General features: G+C 47.8%; 1 protein-coding gene across 1 annotated transcript in view; it reads left to right on the plus strand.

Moving 5' to 3' along the window:
- The window catches only part of SHANK1 (SH3 and multiple ankyrin repeat domains 1), a 112623-nt gene that overhangs the window by 12800 nt on the left and 73931 nt on the right, over positions 1–25892 (plus strand). Inside the window, exon 2 of the mRNA XM_060281102.1 lies at positions 19353–19595. Within this exon, the coding sequence (XP_060137085.1) occupies positions 19386–19595 (210 nt within the window). The 5' untranslated portion in view covers positions 19353–19385. The remainder of the gene's footprint in view (positions 1–19352; positions 19596–25892) is intronic.

Raw genomic sequence — 25892 nt, forward strand, 5'->3', positions numbered from 1 at the left:
CTCTCACAAGAGCAGGCTTCCTCCCCCCCTTTTCTCTCTCCCTTCTCTCTCTCTCTCTCCCACCCCTTCCTTCCTTCTCTCTCTCTCTTCCCTCCCTCCCTCCCTCTCACTATTTCCCTCTCACCCCTCACCCCTTTCTCTCTCTCTCTCTCTCTCTCTCTCTCTCTCTTTCCCTCTCACCGCCTGGGGGGTGCCAGAAGGTGATGTGCCTAGGGCGCAAAAAACCCTAGCACCAGCCCTGCTTGCACATTACCAGACAAGAGGACCCAGTCTTTCTGATGGTGGGGTGATGGAATGCATACGATGATTTCTATGCATAGATGAAAATTTAGGAATAATTACCTGTATTTGGGGGGACCCAGGTGGCGCTGTGAGTTAAACCACTGAGCCTAGGGCTTGCCGATCAGAAGGTCGGCGGTTCGAATCCCTGCGACGGGGTGAGCTCCCGTTGCTCGGTCCCAGCTCCTGCCAACCTAGCAGTTCGAAAGCACGTCAAAGTGCAAGTAGATAAATAGGAACCGCTACAGCGGGAAGGTAAACGGCGTTTCCATGTGCTGCTCTGGTTCGCCAGAAGCAGCTTTGTCATGCTGGCCACATGACCCGGAAGCTATACGCCGGCTCCCTCGGCCAATAATGCGAGATGAGCGCCGCAACCCCAGAGTCGGTCACGACTGGACCTAATGGTCAGGGGTCCCTTTACCTTTTGACCTGTATTTAAATGTTCTGTTTCACCATAATGGAGAAACTGGGACCAGGTAAGCTCTGAATTTTCTGCTGAGGTGTTCGTCGTTGATGGGCAAGTCCAAGGCCTCCTGCTCTCCTGTTTTCTCTTCAATCTGGACTCGGGAACAGACACGATGGGTGCCCTTTCTGTTCTCGTCTCTGGTGTCTTCCTGGCTGGGGCTGGCCCTGGTGATGAGGACTGTGGTCCTAGATCTGCCTTCCCAACCTGAGTTCCTCCAAATCAGGGTTTCCCAAACTTGGGTCTCCAGCTGCTTCCCCCCCCCCGACTACAACTCCCATCACCCCCAGCTATCAGGACCAGTGGTCAAGGATGATGGGAGCTGTAGTCCAAAAATAGCTGGAGACCCAAGTTTGGGGAAACCCTGCTCTAAATTTTTTGCACCACAACTCCCATCAGCCTCGGATGGCATGACCAGCAGTCAGGGACAGTGGGAGTTGCAGTCCAAAATGTGTGGCGCAACACCAAATGTGGGAAGGCCAGAAGATGGGCATGGAGATCCATGCAGCACATTTGGCATCCTGGCAAACAGCCTTTTCTGCAAGGTGCCTCTCTCCCTCCTGCGAACATATGAACAGCAGCAAAGGGGGAGCAGGCAGAGAACATCTTATTAAAATAGAAAGCTTTTATCAGCAGGAATCCAGGAAAGAGAGGTTGTTGGAGATGTTGCCTGGAGCATCCATGAGGAACATGTTTCTCCATCATCATCATCATCATCATAATCACAACTGCTATTATCTTGCTTTTTCTATAAATGTACTCAAACGGGGGTACTACACGCAGCGAGAGAGCAGCATTACGCAACAAAATTTAATAAACCAATTGGAAGAAAACAAACACGATTAAGAAAGCCTGTGTTAAAACTGTTAAGTGACAGTGTTTGGAGAAAACAACCCAAAACAACACATTTTTATTCATTTGTTCTCTGATTGCTTTTATTTATTGTATTTTGTACTGCATTTCATCGGATGTCTATTTTCTCTGTGCAAAGGAACGTAATGCGATCGTATGTTTGATATGCAAAGCTTTTGTAGTCTGGCAAAATGAACAGAATGGTTTTGAGAATACAAAGCTCCTAATGTGAAGGAGGAAAAAAAGGAACTAAACGTCACATGCCTGTTTTAAAAGGGGTTTTTTCGAAGCCTGCCCAAAAGTAGAAAAAGGGGACGCTCAGCAAATTGACCTGGGGATGCTGTCCTGTCCCAAAGTTTTGGTGCCAGCGCTAAAAAAAAGCACTGTTTCAAATATTTGTCTGTTGTATATCCCCTATTAATGGGATCCGGAAAAGAGTAGAGTTGTGGAGCAGAACATAGGAAAGCTGCGAGTCAGTTGTCGCCATTAGGCAATTGCCAAGGGACCCTCCTCCCTCTGCTGATCCCTGGAACTTCCTTCCTGCCACATGGTGTTGTTTTAGACTGAGAGTTGCCACTGTAGTCAGGAAGGGCCCACCAGAAGTGTCACGGTCCGGTCGGCAAGCGGTTGAAGCCCTGGCTGAGGACGTCAGGACCAGAGGCAAGATGGTGGTGTAGAAGCAGGAACAGGTGCAGCGCTGAGGGTCCCAGCAGCAGGCAGTCGCAGGGTCAAGGAGCAAGGCAGAGGCGAAGGTCTGGGAGTCAAGGAGCAAGGCGCCGGCAAGGCAGAGGTCCAAGGGTCGAGGATCAAGGCGTCAGCAAGGCGAGGGTCCAAGGAGCAAGGCATCGGCAAGGCAAGGGTCCAAGGGTCGAGGATCAAGGCGTCGGCAAGGCAAGGGTCCAAGGAGCAAGAGGCCAGAGGCAACCAGGCAGGGATAGCGTTGCTGTGGCAAAGAGCTGAAGGGAAATGCTGAGCTTTTATCCCTCCCAGCTCCTGCCACCAGGTGCAGTGAGGTATCAAGTGGCCTCACCTGAGTGACCACTCCTTGCTTCTCCAGCACAAGCCGAGGCAGGCCCAAGTCCTGCAAAGCACTACAGGCCCCAGAGCCAGACTCCTGCCCATACTCCTGACAAGAAGTCACTTTGCCCAGAACACTTTCAAACTTGGGAGACAGCTCCGGATAGGAGATATGTGGTTCGGCGGTCTGATTTCTGGTGAATATTTTGACTGCTGCACTTTGGAAAAGTCCAACGGCAGGTTTCTGGACCATTGCAAAAGGCAGCCCCACACAGAGAACACTGTGGTAATCCAGAGCCAAACATGACTAGAGAGTGACCGAGGCCAGGTCCATTCTTCTAGGAAAGGCTACAACTTGAGAAGGAGGCAAAGGTGGTGGAAAGTGCTTCTGGTCAGTGCTGTCACCAGTGAAACAGCTGGGTCTGGGAGCACCCACGGGCTATACGTAGACCCCCAACCAGCAGTATTATTATTACGGTATTAAGGGGAGTGGGTGGCGCTGTGGTCTAAACCACTGAGCCTCTTGGGCTTGCTGGTCGGAAGGTCGGCGGTTTGAATCCCCGCGATGGGGTGAGTTCCCGTTGCTCTGCCCCAGCTCCTGCCAACCTAGCAGTTTGAGGGAGCTGGGTATGTTTAGCCTGGAGAAGAAGGTTAAGGGGTGATATGATAGCCATGCTCAAATATATAAAAGGATGTCATATAGAAGAGGGTGAAAGGTTGTTTTCTGCTGCTCCAGAGAAGCGGACACGGAGCAGTGGATTCAAGCTACAAGAAAGAAGATTCCACCTAAACATTAGGAAGAACTTCCTGACAGTAAGAGCTGTTCGACAGTGGAATTTGCTGTCAAGGAGTGTGGTGAAGTCTCCTTCTTTGGAGGTCTTTAAGCAGAGGCTTGACAGCCATCTGTCAGGAATGCTTTGATGGTGTTTCCTGCTTGGCAGGGGGTTGGACCGGATGGTCCTTGTGGTCTCTCCCAACTCTATGATTCTATGAAAGCACGCAGGTGCAAGCAGATAAATAAGGTACTACTGCAGCGGGACGGTATATGGCATTTCCATGCACTCTGGCTTCCATTGTTCCGTTGCACCAGAAGCGGTTAGTCATGCTGGTCACATGACCCAGAAAGCTGTCTGTGGACGAACGCCGACTCCCTCGACCTGAAAGCGAGATGAGCGCTGCAACCCCATAGTTGCCTTTGACTGGACTTAACTGTCCAGGGGTCTTTTACCTTACTATTATTATTATTATTATTATTAGTGCTATTTTTATAGAAAAATAGGTGCCGGAACTCACAATTAACTCTTGCCTTGTTCTCTTGTAATGGCAATGGCGCCTAAGAGGTGCTGGAACTGAGTTCCAGCAACTTCTGGCTGAAAAAAGCCCTGATTACTATTTTAATCAATCAATCAATCCATACACCCATCTTCTCTGCATTAGTTTATTCTGTTTGCCCAACTCTCTCATTCACACACACACACACACACCAAACAAAGACTGATTTAGGAATTCCATCACCTTCTTGGGAAATGAGAGCAAGGGTGCCAGATTGTTTGGGTGACAATACACCCAGTAGCAGGAGGGAGCAAAAAGATTTAAGTGGAGGCAGATCCCCTCCCCCTCCCCCCCCCAAATGCTTGGGGCACAAGAACTTGAAATGACTAAAGATGCACAGAGCTGGGTTTATTGGTCCACTGTACTTTGAGTCCATAGATTCTTCCTTGGAGACCACTGGTCTTTCTCCCTGTCTCCCTACCCACCTACCCACGTAAAAGAGCAAAAACGTCCCAACTTTTGATATGGCGTGTAAGATATTTTTGATCATTTTTTTTTCAAAGCAACGAATCAGTTGCCCCCGAGGGAGGACCAACATATTCTAACTGCATTGGGCCAATAAATTATCCTCTGTGCACCTTTGAGGTCTGTTCGCTGCATTTCTCTATTTGATGTGCTTCTGTAGTTCCTCCTTTGGGGTTTGAGGCGTAAGTGCAATGGCTAGACATAGAGCATGAGGCTTGGATTGTGGAAATGCAAGGTTAGAAAACTGTTCAGCTCTGAAACACAATGGTATGGTTCAGTCATTTTTTGGCTTAACAACCTGAGATATGAAAAAGCCTTCTGCCTGCACAGGTAGCCTCTTCATTTTTCCATTTGCACGAGTGACAGGTGTACTAGGAAACCTCTAATTAACCATAGTTTCCTGTTTTCCCGCAAACTGGGAATCTATGGCTGAGTTTGCACATACTGTAATGTTACACCATAGTTTGGTATAGGGGTATACAATGTAGTGCCCTCTAAATGTGGTTGGAGGTCATCACATTAGCAGTTCCAGTTTAGTGTTATGAGAACGAGCTGTAAGCTAATTCTTGGGTTCGTGAATTCATCCTTCCCAGAAGCCTTTGTTTCCATTTTAGATTAACCATAGCTTGTTACAGTGTCTGAACCTGGACAAGCTCTGGTTAATCTTAGCCAGGCATCCCCAAACTGCGGCCCTCCAGATGTTTTGGCCTACAACTCCCATGTTCCTTAGCTAACAGGACCAGTGGTCGGGGAAGATGGGAATTGTAGTCCAAAACATCTGGAGGGCCGAAGTTTGGGGGTGCCTGATCTTAGCTATGGTTTGTTGAAAAAGCCAGCTTTAAACCATGGGTTTCCCCTCTCTAAATAATGCCCCTAACCTCCCTCGCAGGGGGTGGATCTACACACAGGGAAAAAACACACTATAAATTAGAAATTAAATCACTATTTTAAAAGAAAAGAAAAACGCTATGTAAAAATCGCACTGAATTTTTTTATTTTTTTTGCTCTCCAGCGTCATCTGATGTTGCTTGTTTATAGCGCATTCAAAATGTTGTTTTGTAACTAATGTAGCTGAGTCCAAGGTTGTTGTGAGGATAACATGCTATGCTGAGGGATGAATGTAAGAAGGCAGCAATATCCTTTCCAACCTGCATTTGTCGCAATTTGCTGTGTTTCCATTCTGCTGCAGTTCACTTTCTATCAAATACTATGTTAGGAACTATTTGCCCAACATATGCAACTTACATTCATTTGGAAAAGTCAAACCAATGTAGAAAAAGTCATTAATTACACATTTGTTTGCCTAAAGACAGCAACAATAACAATGTAAATTAATATCAATCATATTGGCTTGTGTGATTTCCATTCCTGATCTCAGACGAACATGTGATCTGTAGCAATTTCCGCTTCCTTTTCCATTTTCGTCAGAATTTGAGGGCATCCCTACTCTGAGAGCCAAACTAGATGTGATGCAGGAGAGCTGTGAATTAGATCTCCTGGGGGTTAATAGCAGCAGTAGTGTTTTTGCACCAGAAGGGTGGGATGAAATTTTTTAATAAACATGCAAACAAATATTGCATGCGTGGGGATCAGGAGAACAGTGCTGTGGAGTGGATGGAATGAGAGTGGATGGAATGGCGTAACTGGAATCCTTCAGATGGAGAATTCCACACTGTGAGTCCCACTTATACTGACTACATGTGTAAAGATGGTAATAACTGTTCGATAGTGGAATGGACTTCCTCAGAAGGTGGTGGACTCTCCTTCCTTGGAGGTTCCTAAGCGAAGGTTGGATGGCTATCTGCCAGGAATTCTTTAGCTGTGATTCCTGCATGCAGCGAGCTTAAATCTTCCATATGTCAGGAAAAATCCTGACATGTCCTGGTTTTCGGGCGTAAAAATGGCGCCAGGAGGGGGATTTTGCCGAATTCGCAGAATGTAAGGGAAAACCCAGGTTTATGGCAATGCGATAGGAAAAGCAGCGGAAACAGTTTAAAATCACTAATTTGGGGGGGGGTGTCTTCCTTCAATTTTAGGGTCTTCCTTAAAAAAGCTCAACAACTTTGTGGGTGTCAGGAATTTTACATATTGAAGTATGGCAACCCTAAGTGGGCTGGACTAGATAACCCTTGGAGTCCCTTCCAGCTCTACAATTCTATGAATATGTATCATAGGGATGCCATACGTCCAGGAATTGGACAGGAAAATGGCGCCTGGGTGGATTTTTGTCAAATTGACGTATGGCAAGGGGGTGTGTGTTTAATTTTTATTTAAAAAAAACAACCTCATTTTAAGATTCCCAACTTTGACCCGCTTTTGGGAATATGTATTCTTGTTGTGGAACATTGGCCTTGTGCTGAGAAACACAGGCCTAGGGCAGGGCAGTGGCGAAGTAATAGGGGGGCGGGGGCGCTGCCCCGGGCAGCAGGCTGGGTGGGGGGCAGCAGGCTGGACAGGGCTGACCACCTCCGACGGCTGCCGCTATGGAGAAGCCCCGATGCAATCGAGACTGCCTCACTCCGCGGCTGCTTGCGGGGTTTGCCACGTCACATCCCCCCTGTGAGCGCATGCGTTGTGTGTCATGATGCGTGCGTCGTGCGTCATGACGCGTGACACATGCACCTGATGGACACACACACACCCCGGCAGGTGGGTGCCTATGGGTTTGCTGCCCCGGGCAGCCAGGCGGCTAGCTACGCCACTGGGGCAGGTGTGGTGAGCCTGTGGCCTAATGGCCACATGTGGCCATCAAACTCATCTCACATGGGTATCTAGGAGGGGAAGATGGAGAGAAAGGGAGCAGCAACAGTGGAGAGGGAGAGGGAGGGAGGGAAAGAAAGAGCTGACAGGAGAGAGAAGGAGGTGGCAGACACTGCTGGCTATGCGCACACCACACATTCAAGGCACATTTAAAGCGCATGACTCCCCCCCCAAAGGATCCTGGGAACTCATGTTTGTTAAGGTTGATGGGAACTTTAGCTCTGTGGCAGAAAGACAATGAGGAATGGGGGTGCCTTGCTCTCTTTTGGCTTAGGCCCTGTCTGATTTTTAGCTTCTCACGGCGCCATCGATTACTCCTGAGATGATACATGACAGAATAAAGGTTCCCCAGATGTGTGGCCTACAGGGTGCTTTTCACTGCTGGAAGGAAGGCAGCCGGGGGGGGGGCATGGGGTGGCGGGTGCAGGAATAAATAGCCATTACTCATTTGCGTGTGTTAATTTGTTTAAATGCATGCAAACTTTTTTTTTAAAAAAAATGCCTCAGGTGAAGACTTTGCTTTAAATAGAGAAGGCAAGCTTGCCTTAAACAAATAAAGGGGGAAGGAGAGAAACCAAAATTAGATCATTTTGAAGCTAGCCGCGTGATCGCTTTTGCCTAGAAGTGAAATCTAGCCACAAACGCCGCCCATTGGTCTCCCAGAAATCCTGTCAGCGCCTCCAGCCTGCTCTGAATTGCAATATGCTTATGTGAAACAGAGTGGTTAGTGAAACGTGTATATTCCCTTCTGGGCGACATTCTAGGGGCCACATGGGCCCAGTGGTGGGCGGAGTCAGAGGCTGAAGTGGGCGGGGCAATTAAAGCCAATTTGACTTTTTGTACAGTAGGCTGCTTTCTGCATTTCTACATTCTGCTCCAGCCTACCTTGATGTGGTTCCACTGCAGGTGTACTTGCATGGCCACTCCCCATCAGGGGTATTCTGTAAATGCTCTTCTGCTTGTCTGCTCAAGAAAACTGGAGAGGCCAGCCAGATGGAGACTTCGGTTGCTTGGCTGGCATCCAGAGATCTCCATGTGGTTGCAGTTGGACCCGCGCCAGTCGCAAAATGCGCCTGGCGCCTGGCAAATTTCGAACACTGGTCCCTTCTGGCTCTGTGATTCACACCACTGAGCTGAAAGTCCTTTCCTCTGCTTAGAGATTGCCAGCCAGCATTTTCAGCAAATCCGTGGCTCTTATTGGAACAGGTCAAGGTCCGCCTTCCTACCTTGACTCTGCCCTCTGATCCAGGGAGGGAATGGGTACGTTTGCACCCTCAGAGACACTAATTAGTGCCTGCGTGAATATATTTATCCCTTATCGTCACTGAGAGCGAACTCAAGTGGTGCGGACGGATACAAGGTCAAAAAAGGCCACTTAAAAACCAGAGGGAGGCCTTGGTATGCCTAGGGGAGCCTCAACAATGAGCAATGCAAAGTACACAAATGTTATTTAATTTTTTTAACTGGCCTAATGGGGGGAAATAGCCCTAAAACAACATAATTAGGATTGAGCAGCTACATTATCCGTGGAATGTTGAGTGCTGGCTTAAAAAGAACGGCAGAAAATGGGGAGACAGAGAGAGAGATGAGGAATGGCCTGTTTATAGAATCCTGGAGATAAACATGACCCTTCGGGAAGAGGCATTACTCAGAGGTAAACCATCCACATTGCATGTCAAAGTCTCCATGCTCAACCCACAGCATCTCCAGATACAGACGGAATGCCCCCCCCCCCAATCTGAAATCCCGGAGAGCCATTACCAGTCTATGTAGCCAGTACTGAGCTAGAAGGATGAATATTCTGGTTCGCTATGAGACAGCTTTATACAGGCCTGGCTGGCATCCTATACCAGACTGTCCTCTAAAGGTATACCAGACTTTTAGAGGACATCTGAAGGCAGCCCTGTTTAGGGAAGCTTTTAATGTTTAATAAATTATTGTATTTTAATATTTCTGGTGGAAGCCGCCCAGAGCGGCTGGGGAAACCCAGCCAGATGGGTGGGGTATAAATATTATTATTATTATTATTATTATTATTATTATTATTATTAGGTCACTCCTTTTTAGGAGGCAAACATCCACGAGAACATTTCATCTCAGGACTCGCTGGTTCCTCCTAAGGAGGAGCTCAAGAGGCTTGAGTGCCAAACAGCTGGAAGTAAATTGAGGTAGCTGTTTTTTTAAAAAAAAAAAACTAAGGCAGTTGGCTTCTATGTTTGGGAATTCCCTGGGTTTGCAGAAGTATGGAAGTTTGTATATGGAAAGAAAGAGACTTTAACAAACAAACAAACAAACAGATGCAGACATCACATAGACAATGGTCTGACGGTTATCAGTGAGCTTCCAGGCTTACAAGAATGTTGGTAGTAACTGAGGGGAGAGGAAGGAAGGAAGGAAGGAAGGAAGGAAGGAAGGAAGGAAGGAAGGAAGGAAGGAAGGAAGGAAGGAAGGAAGGTGTTTAAAGCAGGGGTTGGCAAAGTTATTGTGGCTTGGGCTGGTTCATGGTCCTGCAGACGCCACGATGGGCCAGAGTGTGCACGCTTGCACAAACACTATTTCTGGCGCTCCTTCTGGCGCGGAGGAGGCGTGCCCAGCTTCCCATTGGCTGCAGGAGCTTCCTGCAGCCAATGGGAAGCCGGCCAGCGTCACGGAAGGCAATCCTCGCTCTGCTCCATGCCAGTTTAGCACAGCACACGGGAGCTGACCGAGCGGGCAGTGGGGGTCCGTGGACCGGTTAAACGACCCCCATGGGCTGCTTGTGGCCCTTGGGCCTTAGGTTGCCGGCCCTTGGTTTAAAGCATCAGTGAGGATGAACATCAGAATGCCAGATGCAGCCCTCTGAGCCTCTCTGCAGGCCGCACCCAGACCCCCAAGTGTCTCTATTTTCCAGGGGCAGTCCCGAATTTACAGAAGCTGTCCCAGTTTCTCATTTGATCCCGGAATGTCCTGCTTTTCCTTAGGACGTCCCTATTTTCCCTGGAGAAGTGTTGGAGGGTATGGAGTCATGCGACACCCCCCCCCCCCCGAGCCAAAGAGATACAACCATTGGAAGACTTCTGAAAGCAGCCCTGTATAGGGTAGTTTTTAAATGTTTAATTATGTTCTTCTATATGTTGGAAGCCGCCCAGAGTGGCTGGGGGAACCCGGTCAGGCGGGTGGGGTATAAATAATAAAATGAGGATGAGGATGGAATAGGACGTCCCTATTTTCATCAGATAAATGTTGGAGGGTATCCACTCCGCTCCCCCATCCTGCTTCACGCCTGCCTTTCTGCCAGGCTGGAATGTGTCCTTGAACTCTTATAGCACCTTTTTTTTTTTTTGCCTGGGCAGAGAGGGGTGTGTCAGTGTGTAAAGGTAATATTCCTATTCGTTGCCTTGCTCATTCTTGCCTCTGGCCACACCCACCACTGGCAAGGATTCCATGGAATGTTGCCGACAAGGGGATGCACCTAGAGGAAAAGGACCCAGGGCATGCTGTGGGCAGCTTTCAATTGATTAGTTTGCATTTATTTAATTTATTTTAATGCAAATAGCAGCCATGGTGCTGGTGGGTGCATATTTATCAGCAGGCGTGCAGGGGAAATTTAACCCTTTCCTTCACTGCTGCCATCCTGATGAAATTCACTGGCTTAGAAGCAATGTTAGAAATTAGCCAGGTGCCAGGTGCATTTTGCAGGGATCCAGTTGCAACCATGCAGAGATCTCTGAATGCCTCATTGGCAACTGACATCCCTCTGGCTGGCCTCTCCAGCTTTCTTAAGCAAATAAGCAGAATAGCATTTATATCCCACCCTTTTCTCCAAGGAGTACATGGTACAGCCCCTTCCTCAGTTAATCCCTACAAAGTAAAAAAAACCAAAAGGTAAAGGACCCCTGGATGGTTATGTCCAGTCAAAGGATGCTGACCCTGTGATGTAGGTTAAAAGGCCACGATTGACCCAGTGAGCTTCATGACTGAGTGGGGATTCGAACCCTGATCTCTTAGGTCCTAGTGCGTCACTCTGACGACTACACCACACTGGTTTCCTAGAGTACTACTGCTATGGGGCAGCTCTACAAATTACTGGTAAGTAGGTAAATAGATAGGGGGAAAGCAAAAGGTCACTTAGAGAAGGATCTGAAATATTTCCCTTGAAGCTTGAATTTGTTTTATTCTGTATTGTTTTATTTAATACGTTGCAAACTGCTTTGGGATATTTTTTCCTTAAGATATTAAGTGGTGTATAGAAATGATAATAATGATAATAATAATAAATAAAATTTCATGACCAAAAAATTAAAAAGCACCTAGACATTCCATTGTGGTGGCCTTAACCTAGGTTTAAGGTGCTTAGATACCTGCGTTTCTAACACTGCTTAGAAGCTGTTATCTGCACAGGAGAAAATGATACCATTCGCAGTCCTGCATCCGCACAAGCAATATGTCGCAACCAGTTCGACTGCAAGGCTGTTTTGGGGTTTTTCCCTATGACCTCCCGCCCACTCCTAACAGCCAGCGTCCTTGTTCTTTCTTTGGTGTTCTTTTTTTAGACTGTAATCCTCCATGTGAGGCCTTGCCTTCCTTGTATTTCTTCCCTACAACGCCTGACATTCTCAGGCTCTTAACCGGCATTTTGTGCCTATTCATGCGCAGGACAGGGAGATTAAAACAGAAGGACTGCCCTTGCATGCCCGTGCATGTTAATAACGTCTTAGAAAAGCACCCTCAACACCTCTGAGAGATAGCTCAGTCGGTAGAGCAGGAGACGCTTAATCTCAGGATCGAGGGTTCGAGCCCCACGTTGGGTGAAAGATTCCTGGACTAGACAATCCTTGTGGTTCCCTCCAGGTCTTTGGTTCTATGATCTCCCCTCCTCAGCCCCCCCAAAGTTTATTTTTAAAAAAACCCAGAGACAAATGGGACAATGTTCTACCAGGAGCAGGAGTCAGAAACTCAACACTTGGTCCCTGGGTTAGTAGACACAGAGTATAATGGATGGACTGTGGTTCCCATTCCCATCAAGCAGTATTCAGAAGCTTACTGCCTCCAACAGGGGAGGTGGCTGCTGTGTTGGCAGCCTGGAATATCCTGCAGCTTTCCAGACTTCGAGTTGTTATGAGACATTGTGGGGTGGGAACAGCAGCCATCAAAAAAGCGTGGGGCAGACAACATTCTGCGAAATAGCCCCCTTTCCCTGGGGGTAGAAGAGGAGGATATACTGATAAATGTCTCTAGAAAAAAAATATCTTCCAGTGGAGCTCTGACCAAGCTCAGCTTCTTAGAAAACAGAATTCTGCAGCCAGTGGCACTCTGTAATTTCTCTCCGTTCCTGCATAATCACAGTCTCATGCTCTGAGCATGATGACAGACCTTCCAAGTGTCCCTAATTTCCAGGAACAGTCCCAGATTTACAGAAGCCGTCCCGGTTTCTGATTTGATCCCGGAATGTCCCACTTTGCCTTAGGACGTCCCTATTTTCTTTTTTTTTTTTTTTAAATATTTTTATTAATTTTCCAATTAAAACCAATTATATCACATTCAATATTTCAAATTATACACATATATATATCAATCAAACCGAATGTTATGCCAAATCATCTAAATAATTTATTTTTGGGTTCCCATGCTTCAAGAAATTGGGAATTCCTCGCAACTGTCCACTGCCGTCTTATTTCTAAAGTTCAAATCGTCCTCCAAGCTCATAATATTCCAAATCTTCCCCTTACAGTCACCTAGATGTTTTCCACTTTCATCCGATTGTTCCAGCTGCTGAGATAAATGTCAAACGAAGTTTCACAGATGTTCTTTCTCCTGTGTGAGTTAACTCACATAGGACGTCCCTATTTTCATCAGAGAAATGTTGGAGGGTAAGGAGTTATGCGGAACCCCCCCCCCCCGCCGCCGCCGCCGCCGCCAGGAGCCAAGGAGATAAATAACTGTACAATCTTTAGAAGACATCTGAAGGCAGTCCTGTATGGGGAAGTTTAAAAAAAAATGTTTAATGCTTTATTAGGTTTTTATATATGTTGGAAGCTGCTCAGAATGGCTGGGGCCACCCAGTTAGATGGGCAGGATATCAATAATAAAATTATTATTATTATTATTATTATTATTATTATTATGGATGCCCCTAGTTTCATTGGAGAAATGTTGGAGGGTATGCAATGTTCTCTCTCTTTTCCAAGAGCCTCGACACTTCTGCGTTGTCTGCCTGTCTTTACGTGTAGTCTCACACATAACAGTGACACATTACAGTAATGGTAACACTTGAGGTGTTACACAAGTGTTATATATGCACACATTTTACTACCCTTGTGCTCATACCGTTTAAAACCATCGTTATTAACTTCCATCTGGAGTATTTACAGTATCAAACATCTTGTTGGAATGTCTTGTTTTACACAAGAGACTTGGGGTGCCCTGGACTTGCACAATTGAACCAGATCTTTGTTGAGTCCATGTCTACATTTACAGCATTTTAGCAAATCGAGTTTCAACCTGCTTTACAAAGAGAGAGAGAGAGAGAGAGAGAGAGAGAGAGAGAGAGAGAGAGAGAGAGGAGGAGGAGGAGGAGGAGGAGGAGGATACTCCCAAGAATTTTAAATAAGATCTATCCCAGGCCTGTCATGTGCTGGGTCAGATCCGCATCCTTATGCCACTTTAACAGTCATGAGGAATCCTGAGAAATGTGCTGGGAATTATAGCACTGTGAGGTCAATGCCTTTAATGAGCCACGGTTCCCAGGCTACTTTGGCGAAAGCCATGATGCTATTTCAGGGGTCAGCAAACTTTTTCAGTCCACTGTCCATAGCTGCCAAGTTTTCCCTTTTCCCGCGAGGAAGCCTATTCAGCATAAGGGAAAATCCCTTAAAAAAAGGGATAACTTGGCAGCTATGCCACTGTCCCTCAGACCTTGTGGGGGGCCGGACTATATTTTGGAGGGAAAAAATGAACGAATTCCTATGCCCCACAAATAACCCAGAGATGCATTTTAAATAATTGGACACATTCTACTCATGTAAAAACACCAGGCAGGCCCCACAAATAACCCAGAGATGCATTTTAAATAAAAGGACACATTCTACTCATATAAAAACATGCTGAATTCCCGGACTGTCTGCGGGCCGGATTTAGAAGGCAATTGGGCCACATCTGGCCCCCGGGGCCGTAGTTTGGAGACCCCGGTGCTATTTTGTCGTTTTAGTTTTTGCCTGCTAAAGTGGTGCTTTTTCCATTTTCAATGCCTGCTTTAAACAGATTTTTGTGGGACGTACTGAGCCATGAAAGGGAGCATGAACCATTTCCGAGGTGGACTCTGAGTTCCAACAGAAAAAGCCAGCCTGTATTAACTTCAAAGCGGGCCAGATGTTTGTGTGAACTGCCCTCTGATCTCATTGACTTGGCTTCCTGGGGGTTTTCTTCTTCTTCTGGCATTCTTGATGTTTCCAAGGACCTTTCTTTAGTTATGGCATTATCTGACGGTTCTGAGAAAGAGGGAGAAATTCTGTGAGAACTTTGTGGTAATACACATGGATGGGTCAGTCTTTTTCCATTTTACGTAGGTTTTGTGTGCATTCAATTCCGCTCTATTTCATTTTTTGTGGATTTTTTTTTAAAAAAGTGAATTTTAAAAATTGTATACAATTTCTGCTAAAATACACATTTTGTGTGTTTTTCTACGCTTTCCCCCAGCATGTGCATTCTTGCATGGATTTGCATGCATAAATACACATTTATGTGCCTATATTTGAGCTGAAACAAACTGTTACCCAGCACCCTCCCAGCACCACCTCCAATAAGTCAAATCCCAATCTGGAACCAGTGCAGAGAAGACTTCATTAGACTTGGTCGGTATGAGTCTAGTGGCCTTTGTGTTGAGTGTGGGGCCAAACAGTGGTCAGCCAAGCTCCTCACTGTGGCATCAGGCCTGCATCAGGCGGCAAGGTTAGCAGGTCCGAACAAAAAAACCCTAACTTTGCAAAAATTTGGAGAAGTGTACCGTCAATTTGATACCCGAGTTCCAACCTGTGTCGGTTGGTTGGTTTGCTTTAAAATGCTGACTAAGCAAAAACAACAACAACTATTCCGCCACTAGAGAGTTGGACCTGGAGTATGTTGCCAAACAAGGGATATCTCTCTCTAGTCACCACCTGCAACTGATGCCAGAATTAATTTCATTTCCACAGAGAAGATATGGGGAGCTACATCATACCAGGACAGACCACTGGCCCATTCTATCATGCTATTGTCTATCTACACTGGCAGTAGTGAAGGTTAAGGGGTGATATGATAGCCATGTTCAAATATATGAAAGGATGTCATATAGAAGAGGGTGAAAGGTTGTTTTCTGCTGCTCCAGAGAAGCGGACACGGAAGCAATCGATTCAAGCTACAAGAAAGAAGATTCCACCTAAACATTAGGAAGAACTTCCTGACAGTAAGAGCTGTTCGGCAGTGGGATTTGCTGCCAAGGAGTGTGGTGGAGTCTCCTTCTTTGGAGGTCTTTAAGCGGAGACTTGACAGGCATATGTCAGGAATGCTTTGATGGTGTTTCCTGCTTGGCAGGGGGTTGGACTGGATGGCCCTTGTGGTCTCTTCCAACTCTACAATTCCATTATTCTTAAGCAGAGAGTCTTTTATATCAGTTACTATCCACAATCCCAATGGCACAGGGCAGGGATCCCTGTGGAGGGGGGCTCCTGGCTCATGCCCCCTCTATATCATGCGCCCAGGGCTATGGCACCCCTGGCCCTCCCCACACTACACCCCTGCTCCTCCTGCCCCATGGCCCACAGTATCTGCCTGGCTGGGATAATATCTAGCAAATGAAATTGGAGGTGTCAGGGGGTTCAGAGCAAATGGTGTCCTTTAGGGCTAATTATAGGCCCTTTTGGCAGGTGCCGAAAGTGGGGCAGGCGTCCCAGGGCTGTTCTGCTTTCTGGGACGTCGTGTGCTGCTTGCACACAGATTGCTTGGGCCCTGGGGCCAGCTGGAAACTGGGACACAGAGCATGAAAAGTCAGTGAAGGAGACTGGGGTGGAGGTGGCTGGGGTGGAAGGGAACATTTGGCTGGCATGCGGAGCAAGGACCTGAAGAGAGGGATCTCCGCCTTGCACGTCTTGTGGGGGATATACAGAGACAGGGAACTGGGGAATGACGACAAAAAGGGGTGCAAGATCCGACAGACATGCAGAAATTAAAAGGGCAAAGTGGGCGGGAGGAGTGAGAGAATCCTTGTCTGGATGCGCTGGGCAAGCGAAGAGGGAGTATGTGCATGTTTATTCAGGGCATTTCCAGGCATTTGCCATTTTGGGAATGGATTCCCAAAAGATTGGGGGGGGGGTTGCGATAAAGAAAGCAGTGGGAGAATGCCTCTGAAAGTGCGTCACAGCACTTGCTTTGATGACCCATCACCTAACCTCCCCCAGATAAATCGGAATGAAGGCATAGTAAGCAGCCAATGTTGTCCAAGTTCCTGAAAACAAATCAGAATGGATGCTCAATAAGCAGCTCATCTGGAAGCATCATGCAGGCATCTATGCATGCAAATCATGCCGATTGTGTGCCATTAAGGATCTAGGTGGCGCTGTGGGTTAAACCACAGAGTCTAGGGCTTGCTGATCAGAAGGTCGTCGGTTCGAATCCCTGCAACGGGGTGAGCTCCCGTTGCTCGGTCCCAGCTCCTGCCCACCTAGCAGTTCGAAAGCACATTTTAAAAAAAGTGCAAGTAGATAAATAGGGACTGCTCCGGCGGGAAGGTAAACGGTGTTTCCGTGCGCTGCTCTGGTTCTCCAGAAGCAGCTTTGTCATGCTGGCCACATGGCCCGGAAGCTGTCTGCGGACAAATGCCAGCTCCCTCGGCCTATAGAGCAAGATGAGCGCCGCAACCCCAGAGTCGGACACGACTGGACCTGATGGTCAGGGGCCCCTTTACCTTTAAGGGTCCATTTGGGAGCATGTTAAAATAAGTGTTTTGCCTGTTCAAAGCATCACACACCATGACCCAGTAGCGCTAAACCAAACCATGCCTAAGTGTGACCCCCACATACCACTATGCTCCTCTGCTGCTACTGCTGCTGCTACGGGAGCCGGCATTACATATTAACCTAGGTTCATGGTTTGCCACTTCCATGCAAACCACAAGCCTTAGCTACAGCTTATGGTTGCGAGTAAGACAAAACCATGAGCCTGGCTCCAGATGTAACACTAACCATGGTTTGTTTGGCTGTAACAAACCATGGCTTAGCACAGGTAGCGCAGCAGCACTGGGGAGAGGAGCAAAGCGGCTGGGATTTTTCCTGTGAGTACCCACACGGTCACACATTCACGCTTAGCCATGGTTTATAGGGTAGCGTCATGTGCCAACTGGGCCGTTGCCTCAATAACCATGCTCTGGGAGTAGGAGTGGGAAGCAGGTGACTGTGCGCAGATTGAAAAACGAAGCTCGCAACGTCTCTTGTGTTCCTCCCTGCGCGCAAGTTATTCTCCCCATCTCTCTCTTCTTAGCTACCTTCCCCTGGGTTCTTGCCACGTCTGTGCTGGAATGAATCCTGCTTTCAGTGCGGATCAAGGCTTCTATAGGCAAGCTGCCTGTCAGCAAGTGTTCCAGGGATTCAGAGCTAATAAGCCAAAGGCTGATGTAGGAAACGCGACCCCCCTACTCCCCCTCAACCCTGATCCTTGGTACAATAGTGCGGTGGGGGGGGGTTACTGACTGCAACCTCCCCCTCCACTCCTCTTGCTCAGTCCTAGTGAATGGAGTTGTATTAAACACGGGGAAGGAGCAGCAACTGAGGAAACCAGAGAAGAAACATAATTGGACCTCCTGTGTGGCGCAAGCTGTGGGGTGGGTGGTGAAATTAGACTCCAGCTAGGGTTGCCAACTGACCTGTATAATACAGGATTGTCCTGTATTCCCGTGCAAAGTGCTGCATCCTGTATCGATAAGGTTTTGTCCTGTGTTTCTCTCTCTGTGCCAAGTTAGGGATCCTCTCCCAATGCATGTTTTTGAAAGGGGTTGTGAAAGGCCGAGTATTTGAGCGCTGGGGAGCCAAGCACAGACAGATCTACAAGAGTGTGTGTGTGTGACAAATTCCAGAGGGACCACCCTGTGAGGCTGCAATAAAGTGTAATGGATTGCTTTGACGTCACTTCGGCACCAGGTGAAACAACAGGACAAAGATCCTGGGCTAGATTCCACTCTAGTCGTAGTCCTGCTGTATGTCTGCATGTTTTTGTCTGTACGCCTTAGCGTGTCTTTGTTTTGTGTCGGTATAGCAGAGAAAACGAAGAGAAGGGAGGCCTCGTTTTTGCTTGACTTGCCTGTCAGCCTTGGTTTGTGTGTGTGCACATTTAGGTCTGTGCCCGCTTGCTCAGAATGCATTATTCAAAGGCCATATTTCTGTATCTGAATACGTGTGTGTTAGGAGATCACATCTTGGCAGAGCATTGAATCATAGAGTTGGAAGAGACCGCAAGGGCCATCCAGTCCAACCCCCTGCCAAGCAGGAAACACCATCAAAGCATTCTTGACATATGCCTGTCAAGCCTCTGCTTAAAGACCTCCAAAGAAGGAGACTCCACCACACTCCTTGGTAGCAAATTCCACTGCCGAACAGCTCTTACTGTCAGGAAGTTCTTCCTAATGTTTAGGTGGAATCTTCTTTCTTGTAGTTTGAATCCATTGCTCCGTGTCCGCTTCTCTGGAGCAGCAGAAAACAACCTTTCACCCTCTTCTATATGACATCTTTTTATATATTTGAACATGGCTATCATATCACCCCTTAACCTTCTCTTCTCCAGGCTAAACATACCCAGCTCCCTAAGCCGTTCCTCATAAGGCAGGCATGTCAAACCTGCGGCCCTCCAGATGTTTTGGACTACAATTCCCATCTTCCCCAACCACTGGTCCTGCTAGCTAGGGATCATGGGAGTTGTAGGCCAAAACATCTGGAGGGCCGCAGGTTTGACAAGCCTGCTCATAAGGCATAAGCAGTGCTGTAGAGGCCATCCCGGTCCCCTTACCGCCACGGACGTAAAAGGAGATCTGTTGGATCAGGCCTGTGGTCCATCTTACCAGCATCCTGTTATAACCATGGCCAAACAAGATGCCTATGGGGAGCCCAGAAGGAAGGCAAGCATCTCTTATAATGCTCCTCCACTGAGGTAACCTTTAATCTCTTTCACTCCCCCCCCCTTGCAGTGCGGCCAGTGATGGTGCCCAGCGCCCCCGACGATGCCCCAGAGCCCCGAATCAAGTGCGGAGGAGGAGGAGCACCTCTCCCAGTGCCCCGAGGGGGAGTCGGGCTCGGAGACCTCCCGCGAGGGGCCCAGCCCGCCGGCCAGCCCCGCTAACCCTGACCACAGTCGCTCCATGTCGGTACCCGAGGACGCACACTTCAGTATGATGGTCTTCCGAATTGGCATCCCCGACCTGCACCAGACGGTGAGGAACCAAAGAGGGGACGGAGTGCGGGAGAGGCATGGAAGCTCACCTGTGCCCAGGTGCATGCTGAGGTGTAGCGGGAGGCAAGTGTGGAGGGTATTTTGTTGGTTTTTTTTTTAAAAAAAGAATTTAGCCAAGTTGTATATTGAGCGTCGGGGAGAAATTCCGACCCACTGAAGACAAGGGCGACAAGCGATGCCGAGAGTTACCGGTTTCGAAATTAATTTTTGCCGTCTCTACCCCACCACCCCAGCTGACACTCTTTTGTGTTTTGTGGCGTAATTCTAGCCATCTAGATCAGTGTTTCTCAACCAGTGTGCCTCCAGATGTTTTGGGACTATAACTCCCATCATTCCTGACCACTGGTCTTGCTAGCTAGGGATGATGGGAGTTGTAGTCCCAAAACATCTGGAGGCACACTGGTTGAGAAACACTGATCTAGATGGTTACGATGAACCTAGGAATCGGCCTTAAACTGGGTCAGACGGTCTATCATGCTCAGTATTGTCTACACTGACTCACAGCAGCTCTCTGCAGTTTCGTAAGGGACTCCTATCTTTCTCAGCCCTACCTGCAGATGCCCAGAATTGGACCTGGAACCTTCTGCATGAATTTTTTGGTGCTCTGCCACTCAGCTATGGCCCTTTCACAGCAATAGCAATAGTAATAGTGCCATCTATAGGTACTGTACCAAGTTTGAGGGCTAGACTCTGCCCTGAGGGGTTGCAAGAAGGAAAATGGAAGCAGAAGACGCAGGGTTGGCACGATCAGGTAGCGCCTGCTCCTCCTCTTCACAGCTTCAGTCTGCTTGCTTGTTCAGCTACCTCTCGCTCTGGCTGCCCCGATAAGAGTGGTATATAAGTAGATGCCACTGTCTGTTTGCTCCTTGGCTTTCTGCCTGGCAGGCAAGCAGGTGGCAGCAGAGATGAGGAAAGAGAAAGGGGAGCAGTTTGTGATCATGGCAGCATGGAGTTAGACTCACTGGGAGGGAACGGGGCGGAAGGTCTTGCACATCGCTTTCCAAAACCTGGAGCCAACACTGAGAATATGTTGTCGTTTCAGTTACGTGTACTTAGGTTTAGGTATCGAAGAGCAAGGGTGAGAGACATTAGGTCATCCCAATGTGTTTTAAAGTGGCCTCCCAGATGTTGTTGAACATCAGCCCCCAATGGGATGTCAGGAGTTGTACTCCAGCAATATCCAGAAGGCCAGAGGTTCTCCCACATCTGTTGTAGAGTATGGTGATGAGGCAGTTGGGCAGGATTTTACCAAATCATTTTTATGCTGGTCGAGAACCGTAACAATAAACTAAACGAAACCAAATCGTTTCAGTAATTTGGGTAGATTTCCTCTGATATACAGGGCTCCTTGTTTCCTCCTTTCCCCTGTGCCTCAGATGGACATGATCTAATCTGCTTAGTGTGGGTTGCTCAAGGAGGGAAGCGGTTAAATGGGCAGAGAGTTTTGTGGACAGGGATGTGTGTTCCTTGATTCTGCAATGCTGCCCAGGAAGGTCTGCGGCTGATGGACAAATAAAAGTGGGGCTTCCCTTCTTGGCTGGGCTCCACCACTCCCCACCACCACCTCAGTCCCTAGAGGGGTAATTACGGTAATGCAGAACTGGATTCATCCTTAGCTCAGCACTAAAGGGAACTTATTCCTTCCTCACTTCATTAGCAATAAAACCAGGACACTCAGCAACATACACACACACATACAGACATTGCCACCAGCACCAGTCCTTTTATCCAGCAACCCTTTGATTTGGAGAACCATCTGCAGACCTAGGTGATGTGTGCTCCCTGCCCCCCTTTCCTTTCCCTTCCCCCCTCCACCGCCTGCCATTAGGGTCCTTGCATGGCTGCACAGCCACTCCCTGGGCACCCCAGAAGTCTCGCTGCCTGTGTACAAGCCTTCTTCATCTCACTCAGCGATGATTCCATTTGTATCACACCTTTCCTCCAAGGAGGTCAAAATGGTGCGTATGATTCTCTCCCCCTGTTTATCTTCACAACAACCCCTATGATTGATGTATTATTAGGCTGGGAAACAGTGCGCTTCATGGCTGAGTGGAATTTGAACCCTGGTCCAGCTGTCTGTCCACTATACCACATTGGCAGAGCACACTGAAGCGAGCCTTTCTAACACACACACACACAACCAAAAAAACACCCCACATCTCAGGGTATATTAGCTTATTTAATTTGTTTTTATTGCCCCATCCTATTCCAGGGGTTTGTGAGTGAGCCATAGTATTCTTAAACCCAGAAAGCCCACACTCTATGACTTCCATATCACCTTGAAAAAACATGTCTGCGGACCTGGACCTTGCTTTTAACACTCGTCCTGAGTGTTGCTTACTTTTCTGGCGTATTTTCTAAATCTGCTTATTTAACGGGCTAGTCATGAGGTCATAAACGATACCGTTCATCATTGTGGAAAATGAGTTCCTCACGATGGGTACAGAAAGAAAGAAACCTTAGGCGGCTTGGCAATTGAGCAAAGGAAAAAATGAAAGGACACGAGTCAGCTTTTGACAACAGCAGCCATTGTATATGCCAGATCATCCTTGCGGAAGGGGTCAACATCCCTGGCCATTCTTTGTGGGAGCTGCACCCCTCTTTGCCCCCCTTGTCCTCACAGCCCCCACTACTTATGGGGTTCATGTTTGTGGGGCTCAATCCCAGAACACATTGAAAAAACTGAAAAAGGCAAGAGAACTTTTGAGTATGCAGTGGTGCCTCGACTTACGAATTTAATCCGTTCCGAAGGCACCTTCTTAGGTCGAAAACTTTGTAAGTCGAAAAGCGCCATTGGAAACGCGATTTCCCATAGGAATGCATTGGAAACGGAAAAATTCGTAAGTCGAAGCAACCCTATCTAAAAATTCGTAAGTGGAAAAAACCCTATCTAAAACCGCCGTGGTTTCCGTTCGGATGTCGAGAAATTCGTAAGCGTGTGGCCATTTGCCCACTCGTAAGTCGGAAAATTCGGTTGTCGAGTCGTTCGTAAGTCGAGGTACTACCACTGTATGTGGAACGTCTTTGTCATAAGGCGGTAAACCCACAACCCCACAGTTCTGGGCCTGAGGTTGTGTCTTCCTGTACATCTCTCTGTTACTTCTCAAGAGTAACATCCACCCTGGAAGTATAATCTTACTTCTGCTACTACTGCTGCTGCTGCTGCTAGGTCCTGCGTCAGCACAGAGCAGCCTTTGGGAGTTGTCAGGGCACACCGCTGCCTCAACCCCAGCTTTTAAAAAGCAACTGGGTGTAGGAGCCGCCATTTTGATTTCCCTCAGCATCTCCAACATAGCATTGTTCTGGGCCATTATGAGAGAGAGAGCAGCCATCCGGAGCAATCTCTGCCGCTGTTACCAGGTGGAGGGAGGGGGCACATCAGAAGGCATTTTGCCAAGGGCCTGGTGAAACCTCGAACCAGCCTTTCTGTTGCTGCTACTGCTACTACTGTACTACTAAAGGGTGAATTTTGCCAAATAGAAGAAGATGCACTTCTTGCAACAAATTTGCATTTGCTAATTTGCATGCATACATGCACATTTGGAAATAATGTCTATACTTTAAATAGAAATGTAATATTTTTCATTCCAGCAGAGGAGAGAGAGACTGAGCGGGTGACCTATGTATGGCTGCTTAGTCCACTATGTAGCTGGTCGCTGTGGTGGGTGTGCAACTTCACACACACCCCGGTCCCCCTCTTTAAGGTTTATTGTCTTTAAACCAGGCTTGGGTTAGATATTCTTTAAGAAGAAGAAGAAGAAGAAGAAGAAGAAGAAGAAGAAGAAGAAGAAGAAGAAGAAGAAGAAGAAGAAGAAGAAGAAGAAGAAGAAGAAGGGCTGTCAAAAGACCGCCCTCAGCAAAGTAGGACCTATGGCCATACTTCTACAATAAGAACAATGGGCTGTATCCAACAAATTTTTCCTCTGAGTAGTACCATTGAAATGAGTGAACTTAAGTTAATGATGTGCAGTGGTAGGACTAGCGCTGGATATGGCCCAATAGTTTATAGGTAAAGGTAAAGGGACCCCTGACCATTAGGTCCAGTCGTGACCGACTCTGGGGTTGCGGCGCTCATCTCGCATTATTGGCCGAGGGAGCCGGCGTATAGCTTCCAGGTCATGTGGCCAGCATGACAAAGCCACTTCTGGCAAACCAGAGCAGCACATGGAAACGCCGTTTACCTTCCCGCTGTCTGTAGCGGTTCCTATTTATCTACTTGCATTTTGACGTGCTTTCGAACTGCTAGGTTGGCAGGAGCTGGGACCAAGCAACGGGAGCTCACCCCGTCACAGGGATTCGAACCGCCGACCTTCTGATCAACAAGCCCTAGGCTCAGTGGTTTAACCACAGCACCACCTGGGTCCCTCAATAGTTTATAAATCACCTCAGTATCTATGTGACTACAACTCCCATCACCCCTGGCCACTGGTTCTGACAGCTGGGGATGATTGGAGTTGTAGTCCACTGGGGACTCAAGTTTGAGAAACACTGTTCTAGAAGATCACATGTCTGTTCTAGAAAGGTGTTCAGAGTTGGCCCAAGCATTGTACAGCCCCCTTATTCCCCTCGCAGTTACAATTCCCAGAGTGGTTTAACAGCCAGTCCCTCTTCCCAGGGAGCTCTAGGAATCTGTAGTTCTGTGAGGGGAATAGGGGTCTGCTAGCGTCTCTTAGCACCCTTCATGAACTACAGTTCCCAGAATTCTTTGGGGGGGAAACCATGTCTGTCAAAAGTGGCATGAAAGTACTTTAAATATATAGTGCAGGTGGAGCCTTATTAAGAGCTGGCTAAAATAACCTTTAGTCCCTTTCACTTAACCATTGCTGTTTGAGTCCTCTATTCCTGCATCTTCATATCCACACACACACACACCATATATGTATAACACCACCGTATACACAGTGTTTTGGTTTAAAATGTGAATATTACTTTAGCTACCAAAAGGCCATTGCTGGTTGGTCTCTATACTATTTTGGAGAAGGCCCCCTTTCTTTTTTCTCACTCCCCACAAAAAAAAAAAACCCGCAACACCCAAACCCATAACATTTTACTGATTCTTTAAAGCTGTTCTCCCCCTTCATCTTGGGTCCCATTTCTATTCACAGGGGCAACCATGGAAACGGTTGCTAGAGATCACAAATTGTTGTGACCATGGAAACAGGGATGGAACTGCCACCATGTGTCTGGCTGGTTGTCCCTTCATGACCCCCTCTCCTCCTCCTCCCCCCCTCCCCCCCCGCTCCCCAAATCTGACCCTGGAAGATGGAGGGGTGAGGGAAGAAGGCAGGGAGCGCTAGGGTAGTAGAGAAACTCCTGGTGCCGTCAAAAGAGCAAAAGGCGGGAACACCAACCCCATTTGATTCAAATGCATACCCTCCAACATTTCTCCCATGAAAATAGGAACGTCCTAAGTAAAAGCAGGACTTTCTAAGATCAAATGAGAAACCGACCCATTACTGTGTAAACAAGGAGTTTTCCCTGTCTGTCTTTACGAGTTTCTTGCAAGAGTACTATGTGTGGGTCCATTTGGTATAAATATGTTGCCACTCAGGCCCGTTGCACCCTCATCACGGGTACCGCCGCACATTTCCTACCGCCGCTGCATGTGGCAGAGGAGGCCATGGGGCGCATGCGCCCAGTGACTGGCAGGCCGCGAGTGCGCTGTTGCTGACGGAGCATGCCTGAGACTCAGGGAACCATCCCTTTGGACGTGGCCTCGCGCCACGCGCGGCTCAAGTGCCCCTGCCGCAAATGTAAATCGGAGTAATCAAGTTGGCATGTTGCGTTCTCAACCTAGCAATTTCGCTGATGGGAAGAGGCGTTGTGTCTTGCCTGCCTGTCAGGATAGGCAGTGACAGCGCATCAGGGATGAAAGAAGAGTACCAAGCGTACTCTTGGTGTTGTATTTTAAATTGCCGTAGCCCTCCTGGGTGAAGGGCATGTTAAAATAATAATAATAATAATAATAATAATAATAATAATAATAATAATAATAATAATAATACATCCAGAGGCAGTGAGGGGAAGACTTGGGACAACATAGACTGTCTATCTCTGTGGTGTTGAACCTCTGGCCCGTGGACCTAATTTGGCCGGCAAGGCCCAGCATTCAGCCTGCAAGGCTGTTTTGGCCAAGCCACACCCACCACCCCTACACCTGACATGATATATGTAGGGCATACATGACGTCAGGTGTGGGTCAGGTAAAGACTTGACCGGGGTGAAAGCAGGTTTGCAGGCACCTCATAGACAACAGACACTGCCATTGCCACACACA

Source organism: Zootoca vivipara, chromosome 13 (assembly GCF_963506605.1).
Source record: "Zootoca vivipara chromosome 13, rZooViv1.1, whole genome shotgun sequence".
Lineage (NCBI taxonomy): Eukaryota > Metazoa > Chordata > Lepidosauria > Squamata > Lacertidae > Zootoca > Zootoca vivipara.